At 32.5% G+C, this 26,120-nt stretch overlaps 1 protein-coding gene across 2 annotated transcripts in view; it reads right to left on the reverse strand.

Annotated features, from left to right (window-relative positions):
• Nucleotides 1-320: 320 nt before the first annotated feature.
• LOC127288504 (homeobox protein araucan-like) overlaps nt 321-26,120 on the reverse strand; it is a gene marked incomplete at its 5' end in the record, with an annotated part of 40,712 nt that continues 14,912 nt past the window's right edge. For both annotated transcript variants that reach the window (XM_051315987.1, XM_051315986.1), the window contains 4 exon segments: nt 321-422; nt 13,041-13,116; nt 13,215-14,190; nt 16,970-17,328. In XM_051315987.1, coding sequence (XP_051171944.1) covers nt 13,077-13,116; nt 13,215-14,190; nt 16,970-17,328 — 1,375 coding nt within the window.

Here is a 26,120-nt window from a genome sequence, read left to right on the forward strand (position 1 = left end):
TATAGAAAACAAGCCCTTTACACCAGGACATCTCTTTCTAACATTGATTTTTCCGTTGTTTTTTTATACAATTTTTTTTTCCTTTTTCATTTCTTTCATTTTTTTCTTTCCTTCTTTTCTCTTCTTCCCTTTCTCTTTGATTTCTATCCCTTTTTGGCTCGCACCCATTTATTCCTCCTATCTCTTCCGCAGCTTTCAGAGAATTGTTTTTTTTTTTTTTTTTTTTTTTTTTTTTATTCTCCTTTTTCTACATATACATACACACACACTGCTTATAAATCCCAGAGAGCAGAGAGGACCTCGTGGTGCGCGTAAACATGTTTTTTTTTTTTTTTTTTTTTTTATTTATTTTGCGTACGCATATATACAGAATCCGGCTGGACATTGTCCATCGTCTTCCATCTCCTCTGGCATGGGTTAACCTGCAACAGAAAATGGGAACGGTACCAAGTTAGTGACGCCATGTTCCTTTGTTACTTGGCCAGGAGGAAAGGGACCTGCGCGGCATAAGCGCAGTTATATATATATATATATATATATACACACAACATCGTATATACATGCGATAGCTAATACGTAAAAGCATCGGGTTATATTCGTCGGTGGTTGGCCGACGCCATCAAGAGTGGGTGTCGGTATTATATATATATATACAAGCGCCTGCGTCTCTTTCATATGTATATAAACTCGGAAATACAATTGAAACAGAGCAATTGCTTCACACTATAATATTAACTAATTTCGCTACACGGAAGCAAAACGATCTGAATGACAATTCATTTGCGTTTCAATATATTGCAGGTTCCGTAATTTTAATAGCGATAGATATGGTTATGGTTCAAATACACTGGGAAAACGTAATATTACCATAATATCATAGGGAAAAAAATATTTACCCAAAATAGCGAAAAGTTTACCTGGAATAGCGAAATATTTCATTGAGACAAATATAAAATTTTTCCTACTATAGTAAAACGTTTCGTTGTTACAGGTAAATCTTTTTTTAACATTACGCGTAATATTATCGTACACGGTAATATTACGTGGTAAATTGACTTAATATTACTATATTACGCGTAATGTCACTTTAATATAAAAGTAATATTGCCTTAATATCAAAGTAATATTACATGTAATATTACACGTAATGTCCCCTTAATATCAGAGTAATATTATAAGTAATATTAGACGTAATATTACATGTAATATCGCCTTAATATCATAGTAATATTACATGTTATGTCACCTTAATATGACAGCACAAGTAGCACGTAATATTACCACGAGGCGGACATTTTAATATTACTGTAATATTACACGAATTATTAAACGTAATGTTACTTTAAATTTACAGTACTAGTATTACATGTAATATCCCCTTAATATCACAGTAATATTACATATAATATCACACGTCATGTTACCTTAATATTATCGTACACGGTAATATTACGCGTAATATTTACTTAATATTACAGTAATATTAAGCGTAATGTCACTTTAATATCAAAGTAATATCGCCTTAATATCAAAATAATATTACATGTAATATTACACGTAATATCGCCTTAATATCAAAATAATATTACATGTAATATTACACGCAATGTCCTCTTAATATCACAGTAATATTATATGTAATATTAGACGTAATATTACATGTAATATCGCCTTAATATCACAGTAATATTACATGTAATGTCTGTTTAATATGACAGCTCAAGTAGCACGTAATATTACCACGAGGCGAACATTTTAATATTACTGTAATATTACACGAAATATTAAACGTAATGTCACTTTAAATTTACAGTACTAGTATTACATGTAATGTCCCCTTAATATCACAGTAATATTACATGTAACATCACACGTCATGTTACCTTAATATCACAGTAATATTACATGTAATGTCACCGTAATAACACAGCAATATTACATATGTAACGTTGAGGTAATATTATCTTTATATTACCATAATACTAAATGTAATATACAGGTATTATTACCTTAATACTACCATAATATTACATGTAATATTACATATATAATATTGAGATAATATTACAATGTAATACAAAGACTTTTTGTTTAAAGAAAAAATCTCGCTAGTGGGAATCGAACTCTGAACATTTTGCACACAAGTCGAAAGCATTAACCAACAATCCAAAATGATATTACCTCAATATAACATGTAATATTACTTTAATATTACTATGCAATATTACCTTAATAATACATGTAAGATTACACTGAAAAAAAAAATTTATTTGATTAAAATAATAATCGGTTACTTTACTATATTATCAAATAAATATTTATTTAAATTAAATAAATATTTATTTGAATCATTTAATTTTTATTTGAATTAAATAAACTGTATTTGAACCAATAATTTCTGTATTTGAAACAAATACTGATTAATTGACTTAAATAATATAATTATTTGATACAAGTAAATATTTATTTGATAATACGTAAACCGTATTTCAAATTTTCCGTGTTGATGCGATTACGAATTTAAAGGACAGAATTGCAAAATTCAAAATGGCGGATCCAATATGGCGGACAATTTTTTTTGAAACTGATCAAATTTGCTTGAATCTTGTTACTTTGGGGGGCTTTTTGGAGTCGCTGATTACGAATTCGATGTTAGTTTTTTACCAAAATAAATATTTTTGTTTCTATAAAAATTTACAACCTCTATTTCTGTATACTATTCTGATCAAAATTAAATGTATGATGCAAGTTTTAGTAGAATGTTTGCACAAAGCAGTGTTTCTTTTTTGTATTTTTGCATGAATGCTTGTAATATGTAAATTATCTTTTCTAGTTCCTGTATTGACAGAAAATTGACACTAATTTTAATAAAAATTTTAATATCAGTACTGGCGTAATTATGGTACAGTACAGGCGCAGTATTGGCACAGTACTGGCGCGTTATTTGGTACCAGTACTGCGCCAGTAATGCGACAGTATATATAGTCCTCTTGTCAATTTCTGGTAGACATAATTTATTTTCCCCACGTGTCAGTGACCCAATGATTCCACTATATGGCAATGAATTAATTTTCCCAGTTATAAGTACACGTGTCGCTTCGATAGGCGACACTTGACAAGCCAAGCGATTCCTGATTACAAGAAGAATCGAGAATTCGAACCGGTTTCAAAAGGCAGGTCTCTCGCGCTCTCCCTATGGCCGCAAAGATCTTTCTCTCTGGCATCTTTTGTATCGTTATAACTGCCTTATAGTAGAATATATACTTATATACTCTATATATATATATATATATATATATATGTTGTGTGTCCCACCGAGAAAATAGGTAGCGTGGCGACGATTACGCGGTGCATATCGTTGCGATTACAACGTTTCGCATGGACAAATCCGGTATGTGTCCCATTCGATAGACATTTGTGATAATTCCCACTAAGCCATGTTTCAACGGACCTTTAATCCCCTCTGGAATCAAGAACGACCGCGGTGTGTAAATAGTATATAAATCCGGATGCCAGCATCTGTAGCTTTATTCAAATTAATGTAAGAAATAGTCTTAATTAAAATAGAGAAATCTAATTATAAACGCGTAATTTCTTACTTAAGTGAGCGCAATTTTTTTCTATTCAGAAGAGAAATGAGTTTGGTATTTTGTTTTAGACAAATTATGTTAACACAACCAAAATTTGGTTACCCAAAGTAGCTAAAAAATACCTAAAATAGTTAAATGTTAACGAAATTTTAGCAAAAATAGCTCTATATACCCCAATTGTAACTTAAATGTTACTAAAGATAGCTAAATGTCAAAAAAGTATCTAAATCTTACCTAAAATAGCTAAATGTTATCTAAATGTTACCTCAAGTATCTAAATGTTAACTAAATAATACCTGCGATAGATAAATGTTAGCCAAATTATATAAATGTAATTCACATGTTACACAAATAGCTAAATGTTATCTAAATGTTACCTCAAGTATCTAAATGTTAACTAAATAATACCTGCGATAGATAAATGTTAGCCAAATTATATAAATGTAATTCACATGTTACACAAATAGCTAAATGTTAGCTAAATGTTACCTAAAGTAGCTAAATGTTACCTAAGATAGATAAATGTTAGCTAAAGTATCTAAATGTTACCTAAAATAGCTAAATGTTATCTAAATGTTACTTAGAACAGATAAACATTAACTAAAAGTTACCTAAATTAGCCCAATGTTACCTAAAGTAACTTAAAAATTGGTTAAATATCCCCTAAAGTAGCTAAATGTAAACTAAATGTTACATAAATAGCTAAATGTTAACTAAATGTTACATTAAGTAACTAAATATTAACTAAATGTTACCTGTAGTAACTAAATGTAACCTAAAGTAACTAAATGTCAGCTACATGTTACCTAAAGTAACTAAATGTTAACAAAATGTTACCTAAGTTACCAAGTGTTAGCTAAATGTTACCTAAAGTAACTAAATATTACCTAAAGTAGCAAAATGTTAACTAAATGTCCCCTAAAGGAACTAAATATTAGCTAAATATTACCTAAAGTAACTAAATATTAACTAAATGGTACCTAAAGTAGCAAAATGTTAACTAAATGTCCCCTAAAGTAACTAAATATTAACTAAATGTTACCTGTAGTAGCAAAATGTTAACTAAATATAACCTAAAGTAACTAAATGTCAACTACCTGTTACTTAAAGTAACTAAATATTAACTAAATGTTACCTAAGTTACCAAGTATTAGCTAAATGTTACCTAAAATAACTAAACATTGTCCAAATGTTACCTAAAGTAGCAAAATGTTAACTAAATGTTACATAAAGTAACTAAATATTAACTAAATGTTACCTGTAGTAACTAAATGTAACCTAAAGTAACTAAATGTCAGCTACATGTTACCTAAAGTAACTAAATGTTAACAAAATGTTACCTAAGTTACCAAGTGTTAGCTAAATGTTACCTAAAGTAACTAAATATTACCTAAAGTAGCAAAATGTTAACTAAATGTCCCCTAAAGTAACTAAATATTAACTAAATATTAACTAAATGTTACCTAAAGTAACTAAATGTTAACAAAATGTTACCTAAGTTACCAAGTGTTAGCTAAATATTACCTAATGTAACTAAATATTAACTAAATGGTACCTAAAGTACCAAAATGTTTACTAAATGTCCCCTAAAGTAACTAAATATTAACTAAATGTCCCCTAAAGTAACTAAATATTAACTAAATGTTACCTAAAGTAACTAAATGTTAACTAAATTTTACCTAAGATAGCTAATTGTTACCTGCAGTAATTAAATGTTAGTTAAATGTTACCTTAATTTTTTTCTAAAGTATCTAAATGTTAGCTAAATGTTATTATGTCACAAAAATTACTTAAATGATATCTAAAGTTTCTAAAGAAACTTAGAAATGTTACCTAAAGTAGCTAAATGTTTATTTAATACTACCTAAAAGATAGCTGAACGTTAGCTGAGATAGCCAACTTTATTCTCCCTGTGCCTAAATTATAAATGCCATAATCGCAAAAATTATCTATACACAAAAAATTGTAAATATTCACAACAGGAAACGATAACAAATCAATAATATTTTAAGAATTTATATAGTCGCCTATAAAGAAAGTCCATTAGATTTATTATTCATATCTCTCTCTCACTCTCTCCTCCATGAAATTTGAGTGCCAATATAAAGGTATATTCTCTTTCTTTCAAAGCACATTAGCTGTAAAACATTAGTTGTAAAAGATGGACCCATTAAAAGATTAAAGTGAACAGCAATTGCCCCAGGTACCTTCTGTACCACCCAGACAGCATTCTTCGACTACGCTTTCCACATCAGGAGAGATTAATTTCTGAGCAGAGCTTTGAGAATGCGCATGCATATATATATATATATATGGTTCAGAAAGTGGAGAGATCTCAGACTACGAGAGATAAAGGAGCATATCTTTTAAAAAAAAACAACAACAACAGATTAGCCTAGGAATAAAGATCAAAAAACTAGTCATTAAAAAAAATATAGATAGAAAAAAATAAACACATATATATATATATAGAAAACTGATGATCTATTTCATCATAAAATCGAGATATACTGTTGACTAAGCCAAGTTGGAAAGAGAGCCAATAAGTGTATATATATATGTATAGTGAAGCACTCAATCACTCGATTTAATGCTCAGCAGGACTAATTGACTCGTGGATCTTCTATCGTCTTTACAAGCTAGATCTATTATGGCAAAAGAATATAGCTTTAATACTTGAAACACCTTTTGAGCGCACGACTTAATCTTTTTCGCATTCTAACTTGAGAGAGTCACTGAGTTTGCTATATATATATATATATATATTTATTTATTTGCACGACAACAAATTGGCCGTACATTGCGTTTGCTGCCGCGTGCCTGCATAAATTAGCGTGAAAGAACAGAAAAATATTATATATGCTCTTGTATGCAACACCACCACTTCAAGACCAGAAATTAATTATTTCTTATAAAAAAAACTTGATGAATGTCCAAAATTTCGTAAAATTCTTGCCTTACGAATTTTTATGTTTATAAAATATTTATCTGGACATCGAGGGGGAATTTACTCAGGTAGTCAAATGTACACACTTCCTGTAATACTTGTGTAATAACGTGTAATACGTACGGAATTCCGCAAAATTTTGAAAGTATTCCTTTCGTAATTTTGCGAATTTTTTTTGTAAGAATTCGCATACAGAATTGCACAAAATTTTCAATAAAATTCCACAACTTTATTTTTTGCTGTTTTTTTTTTTGTGATTTTAAAATAACTGCTGCTACTATAACGAAAACTAGTCGACGATGATGTTCCTGGTGGATATTAGAAGAATTTAATTAATGATTAATTAATATCTAGTCGAAATTATTTGAGAGGTCAATAAAACGTTTTCCAAAAGAAATTTACTATTTTTCAGTCAACTAATTAACGGTAGTTGAATTTCTCGACTAATTTTTTTCAGTGTATCCACCAGCACAGTTATTTTAAAATTACAAAATAATCAGTAAAAAATACACTCAATAAAAAAACTAGTAGATTTGACTATATACTTTTTAACTACCCTGCATAGTTCAATAGGTCCTTAACTGAATTTAAAAAGTTGTATGGATTATTAAAAAGTAGTTAAAAGAACTAAGAATTTAGTTGGGTCAAGGAGATTTTGTAATTGTTCTAATTTTTGAAGTTGATTTAAATACTTTTGTTAAGTACACGGAGAAAAATGGAAAAACGAATAAAGTAACTTTTACAACTTTAAAAGTAAAATTGGACCTGTCCGAAGTTTCTGCGCATCTCTGGCAACTTTTACTCGAAAAATAGTAAAATTGACTATTTCTGTAGTAAATTTTACTGTTTTCGTAGTAATTTTTACTATTTCTGAAGTAAATTTTACTATTTTTGGAGTAAAAGTTGCCAGAGATGCGCAGAAACTTCGGACAGGTCCAATTTTACTTTTAAAGTATAGTAAAAGTTACTTTTTCTTTTTTTCCGTGTACAATTAATTACTAATTCTTAACTCCATAAAAAATAGTTAAATTGACTACATGCACATAGTTAAAATAACGAAAAAAATAGTTACTTTTACTACTTTCAAGTCAGTTAACTAAAGGTAGTTGAGGATTTCGGCTAAATTTTTTTCAGTGTACTCTCTAAATCTGAATTAGTAAAAATGTTTACTAATTTGAATTAGTGACTCACTTTTTGCATCTGAATTAGTAAAATTCTACTAACTGTTAGTAAAAGTTACTAATAATTAGTAAAATTTTACTAATTCCGAAGCAAAAAGTGAGTCACTAATTCAAATTAGTAAAAATTTTTACTAATTCAGATTTAGAGAGTACAGTTGTGAAATTCTAACAAAAATTTTGTGCAATTTTGTATAGAGATTATGTGTGTAATTCTTATAAAAAATTCGCAAAATTACAAAAGAACTTCTTTCAAAAATTTTGCGGAATTCCGTATATAATTTTTACGGAATTCCGTGCGGAATTTCCGTGGAGTAGTTTCTGTATAGAATCGTTGCACCTGGGCGTGTAATAATGCGTTATTACAGTGCTGTAATAACGCAAAAAACTCTGTAATATCACTATAATAATGTGTAATACTCTGTAATAACGTGTAATACTTAGTAATAAGGATAATATGAGGTGTAATACCAGTAGTCAAGTGTACACGTTTTTAACTAGTAAATTCCCCCTCGCCTAACATTATAAAGGAGAAAAAAAAAATTTCTTGTGTTATCTACAAACTGTAGTTGTAGTCTCCACAAAACAGCTAATTTTAGAAAATATCCAAACCTGCCTGTTGGAAACATTATTTTTTTTGTTTACAGTACAATTTGTCCAATCCTAAAAGTGGAGTTATAGGTTGACACAAAAATTTTTTTTTTCCGTCTATTTTACCTTTCTAAAAACTTTAATTTATTTAAGTAAAATGCTTGGTTTTTTGTTTGTTTGCAGTTAACAATTGTTAAAGCAGTTTTAACGATTATAAAAATGACGATATTTTTTTTTTCATGAATGAGCTCGAGAATAGTGAATAATGCGTGCAAAAAAGTTTCCGCTCTGGGTGGTCCGTTACATTAAGTGTAACGATCGAGAAACAAACGTTGCAAGCGTTTCAATAATGATCGAAGAATATATAAATAATTCAATTTTTGAAAGTAAAACTAATTTCCCCGTGTATACAATACACAGAAAATTAAAAGGCATTAAAATAAGCTTATTATTTTAATCCAATTTTACTTATTTTAATCCATTTTGGTATTAAAATAAGCAAAATTGAATTAAAATAATAAGCGTTGCAGCTTATTTTAATACCTTTAAATTTTCTATGATTTCAATGCTAATAATAATATTTTTAAAAAAAGCTAATAATAATAAAAATATTTAATTCAGAAAAAAAAAATTAAATAAAATTGTTTAGGCAAAAAATAATAAAAAAAATTCTTTTATTCCAACCATCGTAATTAAATAATAATTTCGAAAATAAAGGCACTGTATAACCGTTTATTGAATCACGACAATGTGTATAGTAATTTTTTTTTGTAGCAGGTTTCGAGTGAACGAGCATTCATGAAATATCGTCATACGCAATCGTTTTGTGATTCGCAGTTGCGCATTAAAAAGCAATCGGTCCTGGGAACACCAAGTTTTCATTTAACTCGGTGATTTTTCTCGTTTTTTTTTCTTTTTTTTTTTTTTTTTTTTTGTTTGGGGCCATCCATCACCGTTTGTTCTGTCGTTAAATGCCTGCGCTTCGAATGACAATGTGCAAATTCGGCTCTATTGCCATATCGATTGTTCCCAGCTTCGAATAATGGTTTTTTTTTCGAATTTTCTCACCTGTATCACTAAATGGTAATAAATGCAAGCCGATCATCATTTAAAGGATCTTATTGTCAATCTTTTTTTTTATCTTTCTCGAAAGGAGAGAAAAAGAAATAAAAGGTTAATTCAATTCGAAAAGGGCGTTCTGTAAATATCCCATTAGGAGGTGCGACCAGGAAAGTGACGGGAGGATAACGTATCATGAACGACCACCAAGCACCAAAACACTCCACCCACTCTAATGGCAATTAAATATCCAGCGAGCTAATTGGCAATTACCATGGGCGTTGAGGTTTTATATTTTTTTTTTTTTTTTTTTTTATTTTTGGTTCCACCATCAGGTAGCATTTGGTATAAAAGTGTGTGTTTGTATTAGTGGTTACCTGGACCAAGAAATCAAGGCAGAGAAGAGAGACAGGTTGGAGTCGTTGGTGCATCTAAAGTTTTAGAGTTTATATTGGACTATATGAGGGACGCACGAGGCGAAAACCACGACAACCCAACCAGTCTGAAATGTATACAGAATGAGAGACGAGACGAAGACCGAAAAGCAAGGCAAGGTGACGACAGCGAAAACTAGTTTATTTGGGACCTGGCTATAAATTAGGATCAGATCGCCACCAGATAAGGTGGTCCCAGTAACACCACGTCTCCAAGACCCGAAATCTGACGTTCCTTTTTTTTTCTTTTTTTTTAATTCTTTCACCTTCCTTCTTTTTTAAACACTTTACATTCACGCTAGAAAATGCTATACTGCCTTGTCCTTCTTTCTACATTTCGAAAACTTGAGGAGTATCGGGTTAAGGCCGACAAAGGCGTCCACCTGGAATAATTTCGTATCACAGAGATCACGCGCTAAATCTATTCTATTATATATCTCCCATCCAAATCTTGCAGGAAATATTTATTTTGTAAATTTTAATGAAGAAAAAAAAAAAGAATTGAATGGTATACGCGGTAAAACCTAATTGGAATTTAATTTATAAGTAAACTAATTGAGAATAAGGGTAGAAAAGCAACTGTTGCGAAGAATCTTAGGAAAAGTCAGGGGGAGAGCGAGAGACTTGAAGGCGAGAGCCAGGGGGATATCGAGAATAAACCCTGAAGATGAATCCAGGGAATCGTTTGTAAGGAAACGAGGGTAGTCGTTTCGGAAAGCCTCATCATCCTCCTCTCTTGCCTTTTGGTGTGACTTGGGATGAAGTCTTCGGTTTCCCAAAGGCACTTTAACGATTGCCCAAACCGACACTGATAACTGCTCACTCTCCTTTTCTCTCTCTCATACCATCTTTGGCAATTCTCTCGAGTATATAAGATTCTCTGGAAAATCACTCTTAAGGCAGAAACGAATTTTAAGCTCAGGAAAAATTCACAATCTTTTGTGTGCAGGAGAACAAGAAAAGACAGTTTGGTAACACACGGTATACAAATTAAGAAATTGGTAACAAAATTTTACCTTAAAATTATACGTTTATAAAACTAAAATTTAACGGAATTAAAATTACCACAAAAATTTAAGGCAGCGGTTGTATTTGGTAATTTGATGAAAAATCCTTTGGATTTAAAAGCCTTGCTGATTGTTTTCAAATTATTAATACGGATATATTTTTATCAAAATTATTTGCCTGATTCTTTATAGAAAAATTATTCAGCAGTGAGAAAAATTTGCTTTTAAATCAAGAGCATTTTTGCCCAAATGTATAGAAAAATTGATTCAAAAGCGCATATGCTGTAGAATTTATATAATTTTCTGTGTTACAAATTCTTTTAGCATATGCTTTGGAATAAATAATTTTTATGCCTTTAGCAGAAATAGCATATTTTTCGCAGTGCTGAATAATTATTACTGAGTAATAATACTTTTAGTGAAGAATCAGGAAAAAGGTTTTTCTAATTCGAAAACAGCTATATAGGTTCTTAAATCCGCAACGGATTTTTCATTAAACATCATTTAAATACAACTGTGCTTTGCATTTTTGTCGTCAATTTAATTCTATCGTCTTTTCCCAACAACCGTATACTAAACCATTTTCGAAATGGTAAATACTTTGGAAACTTGCTACAAATTCATTTATATTCTTATCAAAATTTTTTTCTGTAAAGCATCGTGGAAAATGATTTTTATAATAATCCAAAAACAAAATCAGCTAGGTTCTTAAATCTAACGGATTTTTCATCAAACCTTCACCAAATAAAACGGTGCTTTGAATTTTTGGCATAATTTTCATTATTTCTTCCCAACAATCGTGTACTAAATCATTTTCAAAAACGTAAATACTTTGGAAACCTCTGCTACAAGTTCATTTATACTTTTATCAAAATTATTTTCCTGATTCTTTACAGAAAAATTATTACCGAATAATTATTATTACTTAGTGATAATTTCTCTTGTGAAGAATCATCAAAGTAATTTTTAAACTACGAAAGATATGCTATTGTATCAATAGCATTTCTGCTAAAGGCATAGAAATTATTGATTCTGAACTATATAGAATTTGTAAAAAAATTATACACAGATTCTACAGCATATATGCTTTTGAATCAATAATAATTTTTATTCCTTTGGCAGAAATGCTGTTGATTCAATAGCATATTTTTCTCAATGTATAATTCGAAACACAGAAAATCAAAAGGCATTAAAATAATAAGCGTTGCAGCTTATTTTAATGCCTTTTAATTTTCTGTGAAACTAGGATCTAAAATCCAACGGATTTTTGCATCAAACTGCTTTACATTTTTGTCATAATTTTAAAACAATAAAAACAATACCAGAACAATAGATGAAATGTAAAATCCCAATAAATGTTAATTTCTCTAACCTTGATGTGAAATTAATTCCAACAAATCAATTTCCTTATCTTATTAATGGAAGATTTTTTTTTCCCTTAAAAATATATATATATATAAAAGGAATTGATTTGTTTTGCATGAAGCTACTCGAATGTGTCTATTTCTTCATCGTTTTTATTTGCATATATAAGCTTAGGCCTGACTTTTTATTTCGTGAGAAGATAGTGGCCAACACGAATCGAGTGACTTGGTCGGTCACTAACGCGACAGGTCGAGGTGTGTTCGAGTGGAATAGTTGGATGAGAGAGAGAGAGAAAAAGAGAATGTGCAAGAGAGAAAGGAATTGTAAGAAAGAAGCAAGTGGAAGAAGATCGAGGGACGAGGCGAACCAGTGGTGATTCCATTCACTGATTGAAATCTCCGTCCATTTGTTACTGTCAAGAAGGTGGCGATAGCCTCTCTCTCTCTCTCTCTTTCTCTCTCTTTGCCCGCAGACTACCCACACGCTACTCAATACCATTATTATTTCGACGCAGGCCCAGGGACTAACGACCAATCAACTCGGCCGGATATTAATTCCTTATCGATTGTTTTAAGGTGTCCGTTCGACTTTGGAGGCGAGTTGAGCTCTGCTGGTTTCAGGGCAGTCAATCGTGGACCGTGACTGATCGTGATCGGATAAAACACACTGTGTACCGTTGCTTGAAACGACCTACCTTCGTGCCTTGTCTCTCTTATGTCTATTTATTTTATTTTTTTACTCAATGGCAAAATAAATTATTGTACTGCGCATTTCACCGCGTGTTAATGTATATATGCGCCAGAAGATAGAAATCATTTATACTAAGCAAATAACTAGAGTAACTAAGAATTGAAAAAAAAAAAACAAACCTTGGAAGATGCGTTGGTCGGTGCTTGTTTATATCCTTAAACTGGAGACACGAATCCACTTCCCATGGTTTGTGACCTAAAACAAGAGTTGAATGGAGCCATAAATCGGAGGGAATAAAAAAAAAAAAGAATTTTGATAAATCACAGTTGAAAGTTTTTAAAAATGCTTCTTACCCTTTGTAGAAAGGTTTGAAGGCCGTGGTGGCTTCCGTGGGTGGGAGGCTAGCAGTGGTTTGATGTTGATGGAGTATCGAATTCTGCGTGGTAGGTGAGAATTCCTTGTGCGGCGAATTTTGAAGACGTGAACTGAAGGAAGAAACGCTGCTAGACGATCCTGAACTTGTGGACAGATATCCATTATTAGATCCATAGTGATTGAGATTGCCATTACTGGTGTTATTATTGTTGTTGTTGCCACCAGGGCAGTACCCTGTTGGAGGGCCCTGGATCACTCCATTCGGTGTACCCACCTTCATGTTGGGAGGTGTTTGGGGTGGGGTATCTGTACCAACTTCGGGAAACCCCGCCGCCGCTGATGACGAAGCACTTGACGTTGAACCAGATGAGGAATTGGGATTATAGTGAAGTTGTCCACCGGAGGAAGACGATAAAAATCCACCGTATCTTGTTGATGCACCGGAATATGGTGCAGTGGCAGCAGACGATGGACTCATTGTTGCCGATGTTGGAAGTGCAAAGGAAGTTAAACCACCTCCACTTGGTGCGGTACCCATTCCACTTGAGCCAAGCCACGGTTGTTGAGAATGATGATGATGATGGTGATGATGGGATTGATTGGATAAATGATGTTGCTGTTGATTGTAATGTTGTTGCTGATGATGTAAATGATATTGTTGTTGATGATGAGGATGAGAAGGTGGAGGAGGTGTTTTACACGCTGCCGTGTCAGCTAAAGACCAAATTTTAGGTTTCGTTGCTGGAATAGGAATACCACCGGCACCACATTCACTTTTAATCCCTTCTTCTTTGAGATGATCCTCGCTATTGAAACCCTGATGATGATGATGGTGCATCGCATGATGAAAAGAATGTTCACTTCTTCTTGGATCGTCCTCAAGATCTAAATCGTCATCTTCGTCTAGATCTTTATCAATCTTCATGTGCTCTGCTTTCACATGCCTCATTGGTTCTGTGAACAAATATGATGAGTCAATTCAAAAAATTAATGTCATCAACGGCTTATATTAATAAATTCGGTTGTGGCACAACCCGTTAATGGCACGTGACCTCTAAAAAGGAATAATCCGATAAAGATCCGACGGCTGATACTTGTCATATATATATACGAAAAAAGCTGTAAAAACTTTCTTAACTGTTCATTAATTATGATTAATAATTCTTCAAGAAGGTAATTTCGACTCCCTTCGGGCAATATTGACGTTAATGGGCTACATTTTCTGGTGTGAAAGTGAGACCCAGAATGCGTGTCATTATGGGGTTATATAGACATTGAGAAGGAAAGTTTTATATAGCGAGTGTCTCCTTTCACACCCTTATATAGTTAAGCTACAAGGGATGCTGTGAAAAAAGGGGGCGAAGTCTGCAACCACTTTGGGGCGCGAGAGATTTCAGCAACCCTCGAGTGGCTCTCTTCTCTCTCTCTCTCTCTCTCTGGTGAATCCTTCCTTCTTTATTCCTCTTGTTCTCTATCCCTCTCGGGGCACTCTAGGACTGCTTGGGCCGTCTGCCTGCCAGCCAGTCAGTCAGGGGTGAGAATTTCATTAAGAGGTTCGAATGAGTCGGCAGAGGGTTTACTTGATGGGTCGTCAAGCGATAATTCCCAAGCTAGAAAGGGCGACCAAACTCTATACACACAGAGAATGAAACTGAGAGATAGATAGAGAGAGAAATTGTGAAGAGAAACAAGAACAGAAAGTGGTAAAAGTTTTAGGGAGCTTGCAATACCCCTTATAAAGAGAGCCTTATGGACCAACTAAACTGATACTACTGCCAAGTCCACAAGTGGCTCTTTAACTTTTGACCCTCTTTTATCAGACGCTAATCGCATGATCTACTTCTCCTAGTCAATACCTTTTCTACGCCTCCGCTTACATGAGTTTACAAACCTAATTCGTCTTATATATACCCCTTGAAAATTCAAATTGTCAACCACTAGATTAGTTTCTTTTTTTTTTAATTAAATCCAATCTGATCTTTGAAGAGGTTTTCTATCAATCCCTTGGCCAAAGTCCAGGCAAATGGGAGTTTACACAAAGTTATAAAATTGATCTTTGAGAGAATCCTGAAGCAACCAGTCTTGGAAATAAAGGAATTTCCATTTAAAAATTTAGTAGTAAGATGTATGAAAAAAGACCACTGCTGTGTTCTTAAACAGGAACTGGTATACCAGATGTATGGTTTATTGCATCCTAATTGTAACATTCCACGGAATAATTGTTCACCGATTATAATTCAAAATCTATAATTGTTTCGATCTTTGTGTATATAGCTTCCAACCAACTCTTGTCTGCGTATTTAAAATTATTTTTATTTAATAAAACAAAAATTTGGATTTGCCACATCTCTTTAATGAAGGCGTCTTTTCTGGAGTATATAAATTGATTTGTATGAAAACCAGGTGCCAGGAACGAACCGATATTGGCCAAAGTCCAAGCAAATGGAAGTTTAGACAAACATTTAAAGTTATAAAATTGATCTTTGAAAGAGTGAATCCTGAAGCAACCAGTCTTGGAAATAAAGGAAATTCCATTTAAAAATTTAGTAGTGAGATGTATGAAAAAAGACCACTGCTGTGTTCTTAAACAGGAACTGGTATACCAGATGTATGGTTCATTGCATCCTAATTGTAACATTCCACGGAATAATTGTTCACCGATTATAATTCAAAATCTATAATTGTTTCGATCTTTGTGTATATAGCTTCTAACCAACTCTTGTCTGCGTATTTAAAATTATTTAATAAAACAAAAATTTCGGTTTGTTACATTTCTTTAATGAAGGCGTCTTTTCTGGAGTATAAATTGATTTGTATGAAAACCAGGTGCCAGGAACGAACCGATATTGGCCAATGTGTGGTGGGGTATAATGCAGGCTATAGAAGAGGGTCTATACCATTCGTCTCGCCGCGGGCGCCGATACATCACCGTATACCTCGAACCAGTGCCAGAGTATCTATACACATCTACTACGGTATTCTCGTGTATATATAGTAAATCTGGCAGTATATAGAGCCGTGGACAGAGTGTATATTGGTCCTACGGATGGCTACTCAAACTCGACCGCACCCTCAACACCACCACTCTGGAACGATGCTATATCCACCAATACCATCAACTACATCGTCGACGTCGTCGTCCAAGTCCACCAGGGGACCAAACCGAAGGCCATTAATCTCTTCGCGCGGCAACCCGCAACCCGTCACTGTGTTTACCCACATGTGAACCATTATGTCCGCCCCCGCGATATAGACGCTACGGATATTCATTCCAAATCTTGCATATTCGCAATTTCCGGACTATCGACCACATGGAGGGAAAGTGTCTATATAGAGGAAATAAATTATTACCATCACAAATTAGATTTATAATTTTTCAAATAAATTTTAATTATATATTTAAATGAAAATTGTAAACATCTTTAATTAAACAGGTTTTTTGATCGAGTGGAGAATTGATCACTTAATATATGTGACTAGTTTACAGTCTATTTCGTAAGCAAATTAGCGAGCAAGAGCAATGTGACGGTTTTCCGATTGAGTTATATATATCGCTTGGTGAAATCTAATTATGCTTTGATTTGAATTTGATTGGCTATTAAACGGATAGGTTGACAAACGAGGTTTATACTCATCCGTCACTCATGATTTAACAAATATGTGAAGAGAAAACAATGTTAAATTTTTTTTTTTTAAGTAACAATTATTATTAAAAGTAATTAAACGAGCTTACCATTGTCATCAAGACCTCTTCTGACTTCATCACCCACTCTATCACTCCGACTGTCACCCATTTCTTCCTTCATTTCCTTAACATCCTCCGAATCTGATAAAACAGCATCGTCATCGTCGTCAGTTTTATTTTTTGGTTCCCAGGTCATTTTATTCTCCTTCTTTAAACGTCTCCTTGCATTTGCAAACCATGTTGACACCTGGGTCAATGTCATCTTTGTGATAATAGCTAACATTATTTTTTCACCTTTTGTTGGATAAGGATTTTTCTTGTGCTCATTAAGCCATGCTTTCAATGTTGCCGTTGATTCTCTCGTGGCATTTTTTCTTCTCGCTGCCATATCATAACTAGCACCATAACTAAAACAAAAATTGAATTTTTAATTAGAATATATACACGAAAAATTACGAATTAATTAAGAAAGAAGAACATAAGAATAATAAGGATAAAAAGTGAATAAATAATCTTTTTTTTGAAAACGATACATTTCTCAAGATATATCTAAATCTGGTTGAATCCCCAAGGGGCTTTGGGAAAATCTGGATGAAACTCGTCGATGCGTGAGTTGCGTTAAAGGCAAGTTGTGCACGCCCCTTATTGCCTAAACTTTGTCGCCTTTCTCTCTTTTCTAGTTTTAACTCAAATCTCACTCTCTCCCTTTGTTTATCCCCCCCTCTCTCTCTCTTTCTCTTTCTCTCTCCCTTAGCTAAAAAACAAGGACGACATCCTACAAAAGGGGCGAGGGTTGAGATACGCCAGCAAAATATATACGGAGAATAAAGCCCCAACGGCGCGGCGGCGTGATTCCATCGAGTCTCTCTCTCTCTTTCTCTCTTACTCTGCACTCACTCTCTGTAATGGCGATCCGATCGATTCCCCTCCACCTCATTCTCTGCACTCTTTCACCCATAGCACTGCTCTCTGTGAGTACCTACCATAATATATACTAGTCGACAATCCATCCTACATTTCCAACCCATTGCAATATTTCTCCCCCAACTCTATATATACTGCTGCTAGTAGTAGTCTATTTTCCAGATATTTTACTCCATTCAGTATATGTGATGTCAAAACAGATTTTCATATTATTTTATTGTATAGGTATTATCATCTAAAAAAATTTGATTTGGCGCAACAAATGTCAATTTGCTTTTGGAAGTGTATTACAATTGTCAATTTATACGAAATTTATTTATGTATAAGTGAAAATATTACAAATACAAATTATAAATAAACTGTACAGTGCTATATTCTGATAATATTTTTCGTGATTACGAATCCGTAAATTAAATCTAGATACTCTAATCAGAATTCTAGTTGTTCTATAAAGAATTCTAATTATTCTAACCAGAATTTTAGTTTCTGTATATCCAAACTTCTTGTAATTTTAACCAGAATTTTAGTTATCCTAACCAGAATTTAAGTTATTCTTACCAAAATTTTAGGTTCTGTATCCAAACTTCTAGTTATTCTAACCAGAATTTTAATTTCTGTATCCAAACTTCTAGTAATTTTAACCAGAATTTTAGTTATCCTAACCAGAATTTAAGTTATTCTAACCAAGATTTTAGTTTCTGTATCCAAACTTCTAGTTATTCTAACCACAATTTTAGTTTCTGTATCCAAACTTCTAGTAATTTTAACCAGAATTCTAGTTATCCTAACCAGAATTTAAGTTATTCTAACAAAAATTTTAGTTTCTGTATCCAAACTTCTGGTTATTCTAACCAGAATTTTAATTTCTGTATCCAAACTTCTAGTAATTTTAACCAGAATTCTAGTTATCCTAACCAGAATTTAAGTTATTCTAACAAAAATTTTAGTTTCTGTATCCAAACTTCTAGTTATTCTAACCAGAATTCCAGTTCCTGTAACCCAAATTTTAGTTTCTGTATCCAAACTTCTAGTAATTGTAACCAGAATTCCAGTTCCTGTAACCAAATTTCTAGTTATTCTAACCAAAATTTTTGTTATCATAGCCAGAATTCAATAAGTTATTTTAACCAGAATTCTAGTTCCTGTGACCAAATTTCTAGTTATTCTAACCAAAATTTTTGTTATCCTAACTAAAATTCAAGTTATTCTAACAAGAATTCTAATTCCTGTAGCCAAACTTCTAGTTATTCTAAATAAAATTTGTTATCTTAACCAGAATTTTAGTTAGCGTAAGCAGAATTTTAGTTATCCTATAACCAGAATTCTAGTTACTCTAACCAAATTTCTAGTTATTCTAACTAAAATTTGTTATCCTAACCAGAATTTTATAGTTATCGTAAACATAATTTTAATTATTCTAACCAGAATTCTAGTGACTAACTAGAATTCTACTTTTTCTAACGAGAATTCAAGTTATTATAAGCAGAATTCTAGTTCCTGTAACCAAACTTCTAGTTATTATATCCAGAATTTTAGTTATCCTAACTGAAATTCAAGTTATTCTTACCAGAATTCTAGTTCCTGTAATCAAACTTCTAGTTATTCTAACAAAAATTTTTTATCTTAAACAGAATTTTAGTTATCCTATAACCAGAATTCTAGTTACTCTAACCAAATTTCTAGTTATTCTAACCAAAATTTGTTATCCTAACCAGAATTTTAGTTATCGTAAACATAATTTTAATTATTCTAACCAGAATTCTAGTTATCATAGCCAAACTCTCACTTACTCGTACCAGTCATTTTGTCCAGTATACACCAGTTTTAACTTTAACTAAAATACCCGCACAACAAATTTCCAAAAGAACATTCTTTTCCAAGACAAAAAATTCAGTTCAGATTGTTTATTATCGTGTTATGAGAAGTAGAAAGCTGTTAACAACAAAACCAAACATTTTTTTTTTTTTTTTTAGTGGCATATAAAAGATATTCCAAAACAAGATAAGAATCAGGTTGCAAGAGACCTTGGGTCTAATCTCGTTGAAATTGAAAAGGTTAAAATTTTGTTTCCATTATATATGGAGCCCAGAGTCCAGTAGTCGAGATTTCCGATAACAGAGAGAGAGAGAGAGAGTTAAAAAAAAAAACCAAAGCGAGAAGAAGGCAGCACAGGATTGTGGTATATAAGGAAGCTTGCGAAAAGAAACGAAGTAAGGTGGTGCGGTTATATGGGAAGGGTATATATATATATAGAGACTGCGGTGGGAGGGGGTTGAGATGGTTTCACCCTCTATTAAACTCCCTTCAGACAAGGGAAAGGCGGCCTCCGCATGGATCTCGTCGTTCTCCTTTTCCAATAAAACCGCGTTGCACGAAAGTGCCATAGTATATATAAGGGAGAGGGAAAAGAGGGTGAAAGAAAAAAGCGAAAAACGCCTGAGGCCTCGGAACGGTGAATCGATTGCCGCCATTGTGTTGCACCACGAGGGATTATTTGCTTCGGCAAAAAAAAAGCAAAAAAAAAAAAAACCATAATGAAGCTACCGATTACTCCCCCTCTGATAGGTCTCGTTTAGGGGAATACAAATACGCATCTTTCTTCACCAATCAAGATGAGAATATCAAAATATTAGCTTTATTATATCAAAATCGTAATAGATTCTGTTTGGGGGTTGTAAAAAAGAGTTTTTTTTTTGTAATTTTTCAGTTAAATTAAAATTCTGGAATATTTAAATGTTGGTAGGGGCGAATAGGTAGTAATATAACGATATGGAGTAGCAGAATGGAGGGCTCTATAGTAGAGCGAAGATACTTGAGCTACTCATTAGGGGCTTTGCATATGGTGGCGTCAACCTCGAAAGGTTAACCAATATTGGCAGAACGCGCGTAATTACGTCGTCTATGTATATAGTGGTACCTTCGACGGTTACTAGATCGTCCGGAAGTGCAAACGGAGGTATTCAGATACCAATCCTCTATCGTATGAGCCAATCTAATCCTCTCTACCTTCCTCTCTCTATATATATATATTCGACGGCCATTTGCTCACACGCGCGCATCTGCATTAAACATGCAATGCTGGAACCTTCATTTCGACAGACAAGTCCCATTGACATGCGCATTAATCCACGAAACGCAATTCCCAAGAGATGATTTTCCCTCATTTCCCTAGGAACGTTCCCTCATTGATCCAGTAAATTAGATAATCCAAACCGGAATATATATTGGAGGAATAAAAATTAGTTTCGAAAATTTCTTATTTTCAACCGGTTTTAGTAAAAAATTATTTAAGGAAATATATATTAGTTGAAAAAAAAAAATGGAAAGTACTGTACCAATTAGATGTAACTGGAAAATCAGCTTTCCTTTATTGGGTTCCAGTTGGCTATTAGTGATCCGATGTGAAGGAATGCGACCTTGGGGGGTTTTTTTTTATTCTCGCACTTTGTAAAAATTGAAACAAGTATTTTGTTTATTGCGAAAAGATTATCAAAAGTCCAATACAGTAACGGATATGTTCTAAATGCTAATTTCTGTACCAAATTTCCGAGGGTTTTTTCTAATTCTGAAATATCCTATTGGGGTATGAAAATTTTTGGGAGAAATTTTGACGTATCTATTTATAGATTCAAAGGTCGTCGCTGGCCATATGATATAGGTTATAAATTTGTTATCTTAGTCAGAATTTTAGTTTCTGTAACTAAATTTTTAGTGTTTCTAACCAGAATTTTAGTTATCCTAACCAGAATTCTAGTCCCTGTGACCAAATTTCTAGTTATTCTAACCAAAATTTTTGATATCCTAATTAGAATTTTAGTTATCGTAACCAAAATTTTTGTTATCCTGATTACAATTGTATTTATCGTAACCAAAATTTGAATTATTCTAACCAGAATTCTAGTGACTCTAACTAGAATTCTACTAGATCTAAAGAGAATTCTAGTTATTATAAGCAGAATTCTAGTTCCTGTAACCAAACTTCTAGTTATTATATCCAGAATTTAGTTATCCTAACTAAAATTCAAGTTATTCTAACCAGAATTCTAGTTCCTGTAACCAAACTTCTAGTTATTCTAACTAAAATTTGTTATCTTAACCAGAATTTTAGTTAACGTAAGCAAAATTTTAGTTATCCTATAACCAGAATTCTAGTTACTCTAACCAAATTTCTAGTTATTTTAATCAAAATTTGTTATTCTAACCAGAATTCAAGTTATTTTAACCAGAATTCTAGTTCCTGTGACCAAATTTCTAGTTATTCTAACCAAAATTTTTGTTATCCTAATTAGAATTTTATTTATCGTAACCCAAAATTTTTGTTATCCTGATTAGAATTTTAGTTATCCTAACTAAAATTCAAGTTATTCTAACCAGAATTCTAGTTCCTGTAACCAAACTTCTAGTTATTCTAAATAAAATTTGTTATCTTAACCAGAATTTTAGTTAGCGTAAGCAGAATTTTAGTTATCCTATAACCAGAATTCTAGTTATTTTAACCAAAATTTGTTATCCTAAAATGCTAATTTCTGTACCAAATTTCCTAGGGTTTTTCCTAATTCTGAAATATCCGTTACTATATTGGGGTATGAGAATTTTTTGGGAGAAATTTTGACGTATATCTATTTATAGATTCAAAGGTCGTCGCTGGCCATATGATATAGGAAATGGTGAGAGAAAAAGTGAAAAGGAAAGCGCAGGGGTGCCGTCACGGCCGCACAAAAATGAGAGTGCAAAAGTAAAAGGGACTCGGATGCGCGTGTGCAAACGAAGGGGTTTTTTTTTTTTTTTTTATTTTTCATGAGGGATGACGTCTTTCTTGAATAGCCCCCTCGACTGTTACAGGAGGAGAGCCCTGGAAAATAGCACCGAGACGACATTTACGAGGACCCGAAAGAAAAAATATCGACCAAAAACCTTCCCTTTTCTAAATCTCCTATAAAAACTTCAATTTGAGGCTAATACAGTATGTGTTATTCATAACATATAACATATTTTCTCGAATAATTTTACTTCCTTGAAACATTTTTCCTTAAAACATTTTCCCAAACCTTATTGTGTTCAATACCTAAACTTTATTATTTCTAAACCTTTCTGTTTCCTAGACCATTTTATGATAAAAGAAGAAATGTTTCAATTAAATATTTTCCTTTAGACATTAAAACAATGGATTCAAGAGGGTTCAGGAAATATATATATGTGTGTGTGTGTTTAAAAGAGGGGTCTCGTCATGTTATATATATACAAAGGAGGAACGAATGAGGGAAAGAGTAGAGGAGTATTAAGCAAGTAAATTAATAGAGGATCGTGGAGAGGCTTTGCCAGGTTATACCAGACGAGGTGCAGGCCAAAGGGTGGATATTCCACAATAAACAATGCCTACACTCTGAATCCACACAACCCTCTCGATTTTGTCTTGCCCAGAATAACTTATATACATATCACACCCAAAACGGCTTTCACCATTTTCCATCATATATAATTCCCCTTGGGATTCTTTTTCTTATTAGGGGAAATTTTATTTTACATATTCGAAATTTTGATAGTCTTGTATACTTTACTATCTTTACTAGAAACTTACTGTCTTTACTAAAATCTTACTGTATTTACTAAAATCTTACTATATCTTTACCAAAATCCTACTATTACTGAAGCAAAGCACCTGTGGGAGTCGACTTAATGACAAGAAAAATTGTAAAAATGAAAAGCAATAAAGAAAAGTGGGAGATGGAAAGAAGAGGAGAGGCAATGGTAAAGAGCACAAGTGTTGAGAGAGAGAGAGGCATGGCAAAGAGAGTACGAGGAGAGAACCCCGGAGGAAGCCAATCAATAAACTCACTCACTAGCTCTCCTACGAAGAGACGTATACTACTACCATTGCCACTATTACTTCCACCATCACACTCCTATATTCCTCCTGCACTTGCAAGTGCCTACCCAAGCTAGAAGCCTCCATTATGTACGCCCACTCAGCTCTCTCTCCATCTCTCTCTCATTCTGTATTTCCTTCTTGTTCATTACATTTCTCTCTGTCTCTGTCTCTCTTAACTGAATACAGCCATTTTGTAACCGTTCGTCTGTAACACGTTCGACATGTTCATCCCCACGATCCAATAAAGGATTTCATCCTTTGATCTTCAACTATCAGGAAATCAAGAATTTTATGTCGAATCCAAAGGTAAAAAAAAAACGCACAACAAGAATTGGAATCTAAAAATCACTTTTAGATCCAATTCTTTTCTATTGAAGACGCATTGTTTTCTTTGGAGTAAAGCTATATAGATTTATGAACTACGTTTGAAAATATAATATATAAATACAATTCTCTACTGTTATAATGCGAAAATAGGTAATTCAAAATTTTGTGAAACAAATTATTATACTACAATCTCAATAGTGATTTTACCACTTGGTTGACATTTTATAACTGATAGAATCTTTACAGTAATTCTGACTAATTTCATAGTGAAACTGTTAACACGGAGCCAAAAAAAGTCGAATTTTTACCCCAAAAATCGGTATAAAAATTAACTGCAACAAATTTTATCCTAGTTGAGGGTCTATGTTAGCATTGTTTAAATTTATAATTTTACCCGCAACAAAATTTATCCACCATTTTTTCTGTGAGAAAAATAAATTGTATATATATATATATTATATACTGAATTGGTGCACTGAGAAAAATATGCTATCACAGAAAATTAAAAGGTATTAAAATAAGCTGCAACGCTTATTATTTTAATATGCCTTTTAATTTTCTGTGATATTGAATCAACAGCATTCCTGCCAAAGGCATAAAAATTATTGATTCAAAAACATTTGCTGTAGAATCTATATAATTATATTTTTACAAATTCTATGGCATATGCTTCAGAATCAATAATTTTTATGCCTTTAGCAGAAATGCATATGCATTCAATAGCATATGTTTCTCAGTGTACAAATCTTATGGATTTTGCGAGGTAAAATTTTTTATGCTCTTTCGATTGGTAATGATAAAAATTGGAACAAATTTTAATAAACGCTGAAAAACATTATCTCGTTAATGTTTAAAAACCTTTAATTTTATTTCCATTCTGATTTTTCAACACTTTCTAAACTGCGGTGCAAATCTTATGGAGCATAATTTTTTATGCTCTTTCGAGTGGTAATGATAAAAATTAGAACAAAATTTAATAAACAATACTGCGCGATCGTTAATACAGATAACCTTGTTACAATGCTTTTATGAGCATAATATTGTAACAGTTTTTGTTTAAATGCATTAAAATTGTATCTCAAATCGTTTAAATGATGTTTCTATTGTATATTAGCTATGAGAAAAATAGTTTTTGTAGAGAATTAATTGGGTATAATAATGAATTAACGTTGAATTCTTCAGCCTAATTTAAAAATAACATAAAAATTTGCATCTGTTGGGTTTAAAATTAACTGGGTGCGCTTCAGTTTATTTTGGATGTTAGTTGTGTGCTTCAAAATCATCTAATCCGACCATTGGTATATTGCTGTATGGAGAAAAATGAGTTTGCTATATATATAGTAGCATATTTTATTTATATGGTAGCTCATAATTATTTGTCACAAAAAATATGTTATTATTTGTATCAGTTACCAAAAATTGCTATCCAAACAGTAATTTATTGGATCAGATTCGAAATCGGATTTAAAGTAGCTAAATAGCTGTGGTAACGAAATATTAGTAAAAGTAGCTAACTTTTTTCTCTGTGCGATTTTGTTACAGCCGCATATAATGTAGGATTTTTTTAACCATACGGATGTTACTTTACTTGTCTGTACTAAAAAAACAGTTGGCTATAACATAATTTTAATTTACAAACTGTGTTATAATTTGGGTTTAGAGAAAGCACAGTTTTAAAATAATAAAACCACTTTAATCATTGAGATAGTTATAAAAGAATGAATGATTACAGACGCACCTCTCTTAATTCCGAATCAAGTTTTATATCTGCTATCACATTTTTCTTTCATTGTATAGTTAAATTGTAGTTTTCAAGGTATCATAAAATAATGCCAAGTTGATATTTGAAGTTAAAGGAAAATAAAATAAAGCTTTCCAAAAAAATTACGAGGTGATAAATTTGTGTTTACTTAAATTGAAACCGAACGCGCGCGCGGCTAAGTTGTAAAAGCATCAAGAGAGCGCGCGGGACCCCACCTCTCATTTTTTTTCCTCTTCTTCTTCTTCTTTAATCCCTTTTTCCGGAAGAAGAGAGTGGAAAAGAAGGGTCCTTGTGTTGACAGATCTCGCATATATATT

The sequence above is a fragment of the Leptopilina boulardi genome, unplaced genomic scaffold, assembly GCF_019393585.1.
Source record: "Leptopilina boulardi isolate dan_hultmark-lab unplaced genomic scaffold, ZJU_Lbou_2.1 LbouV2_392, whole genome shotgun sequence".
In the NCBI taxonomy this organism is placed as follows: domain Eukaryota; kingdom Metazoa; phylum Arthropoda; class Insecta; order Hymenoptera; family Figitidae; genus Leptopilina; species Leptopilina boulardi.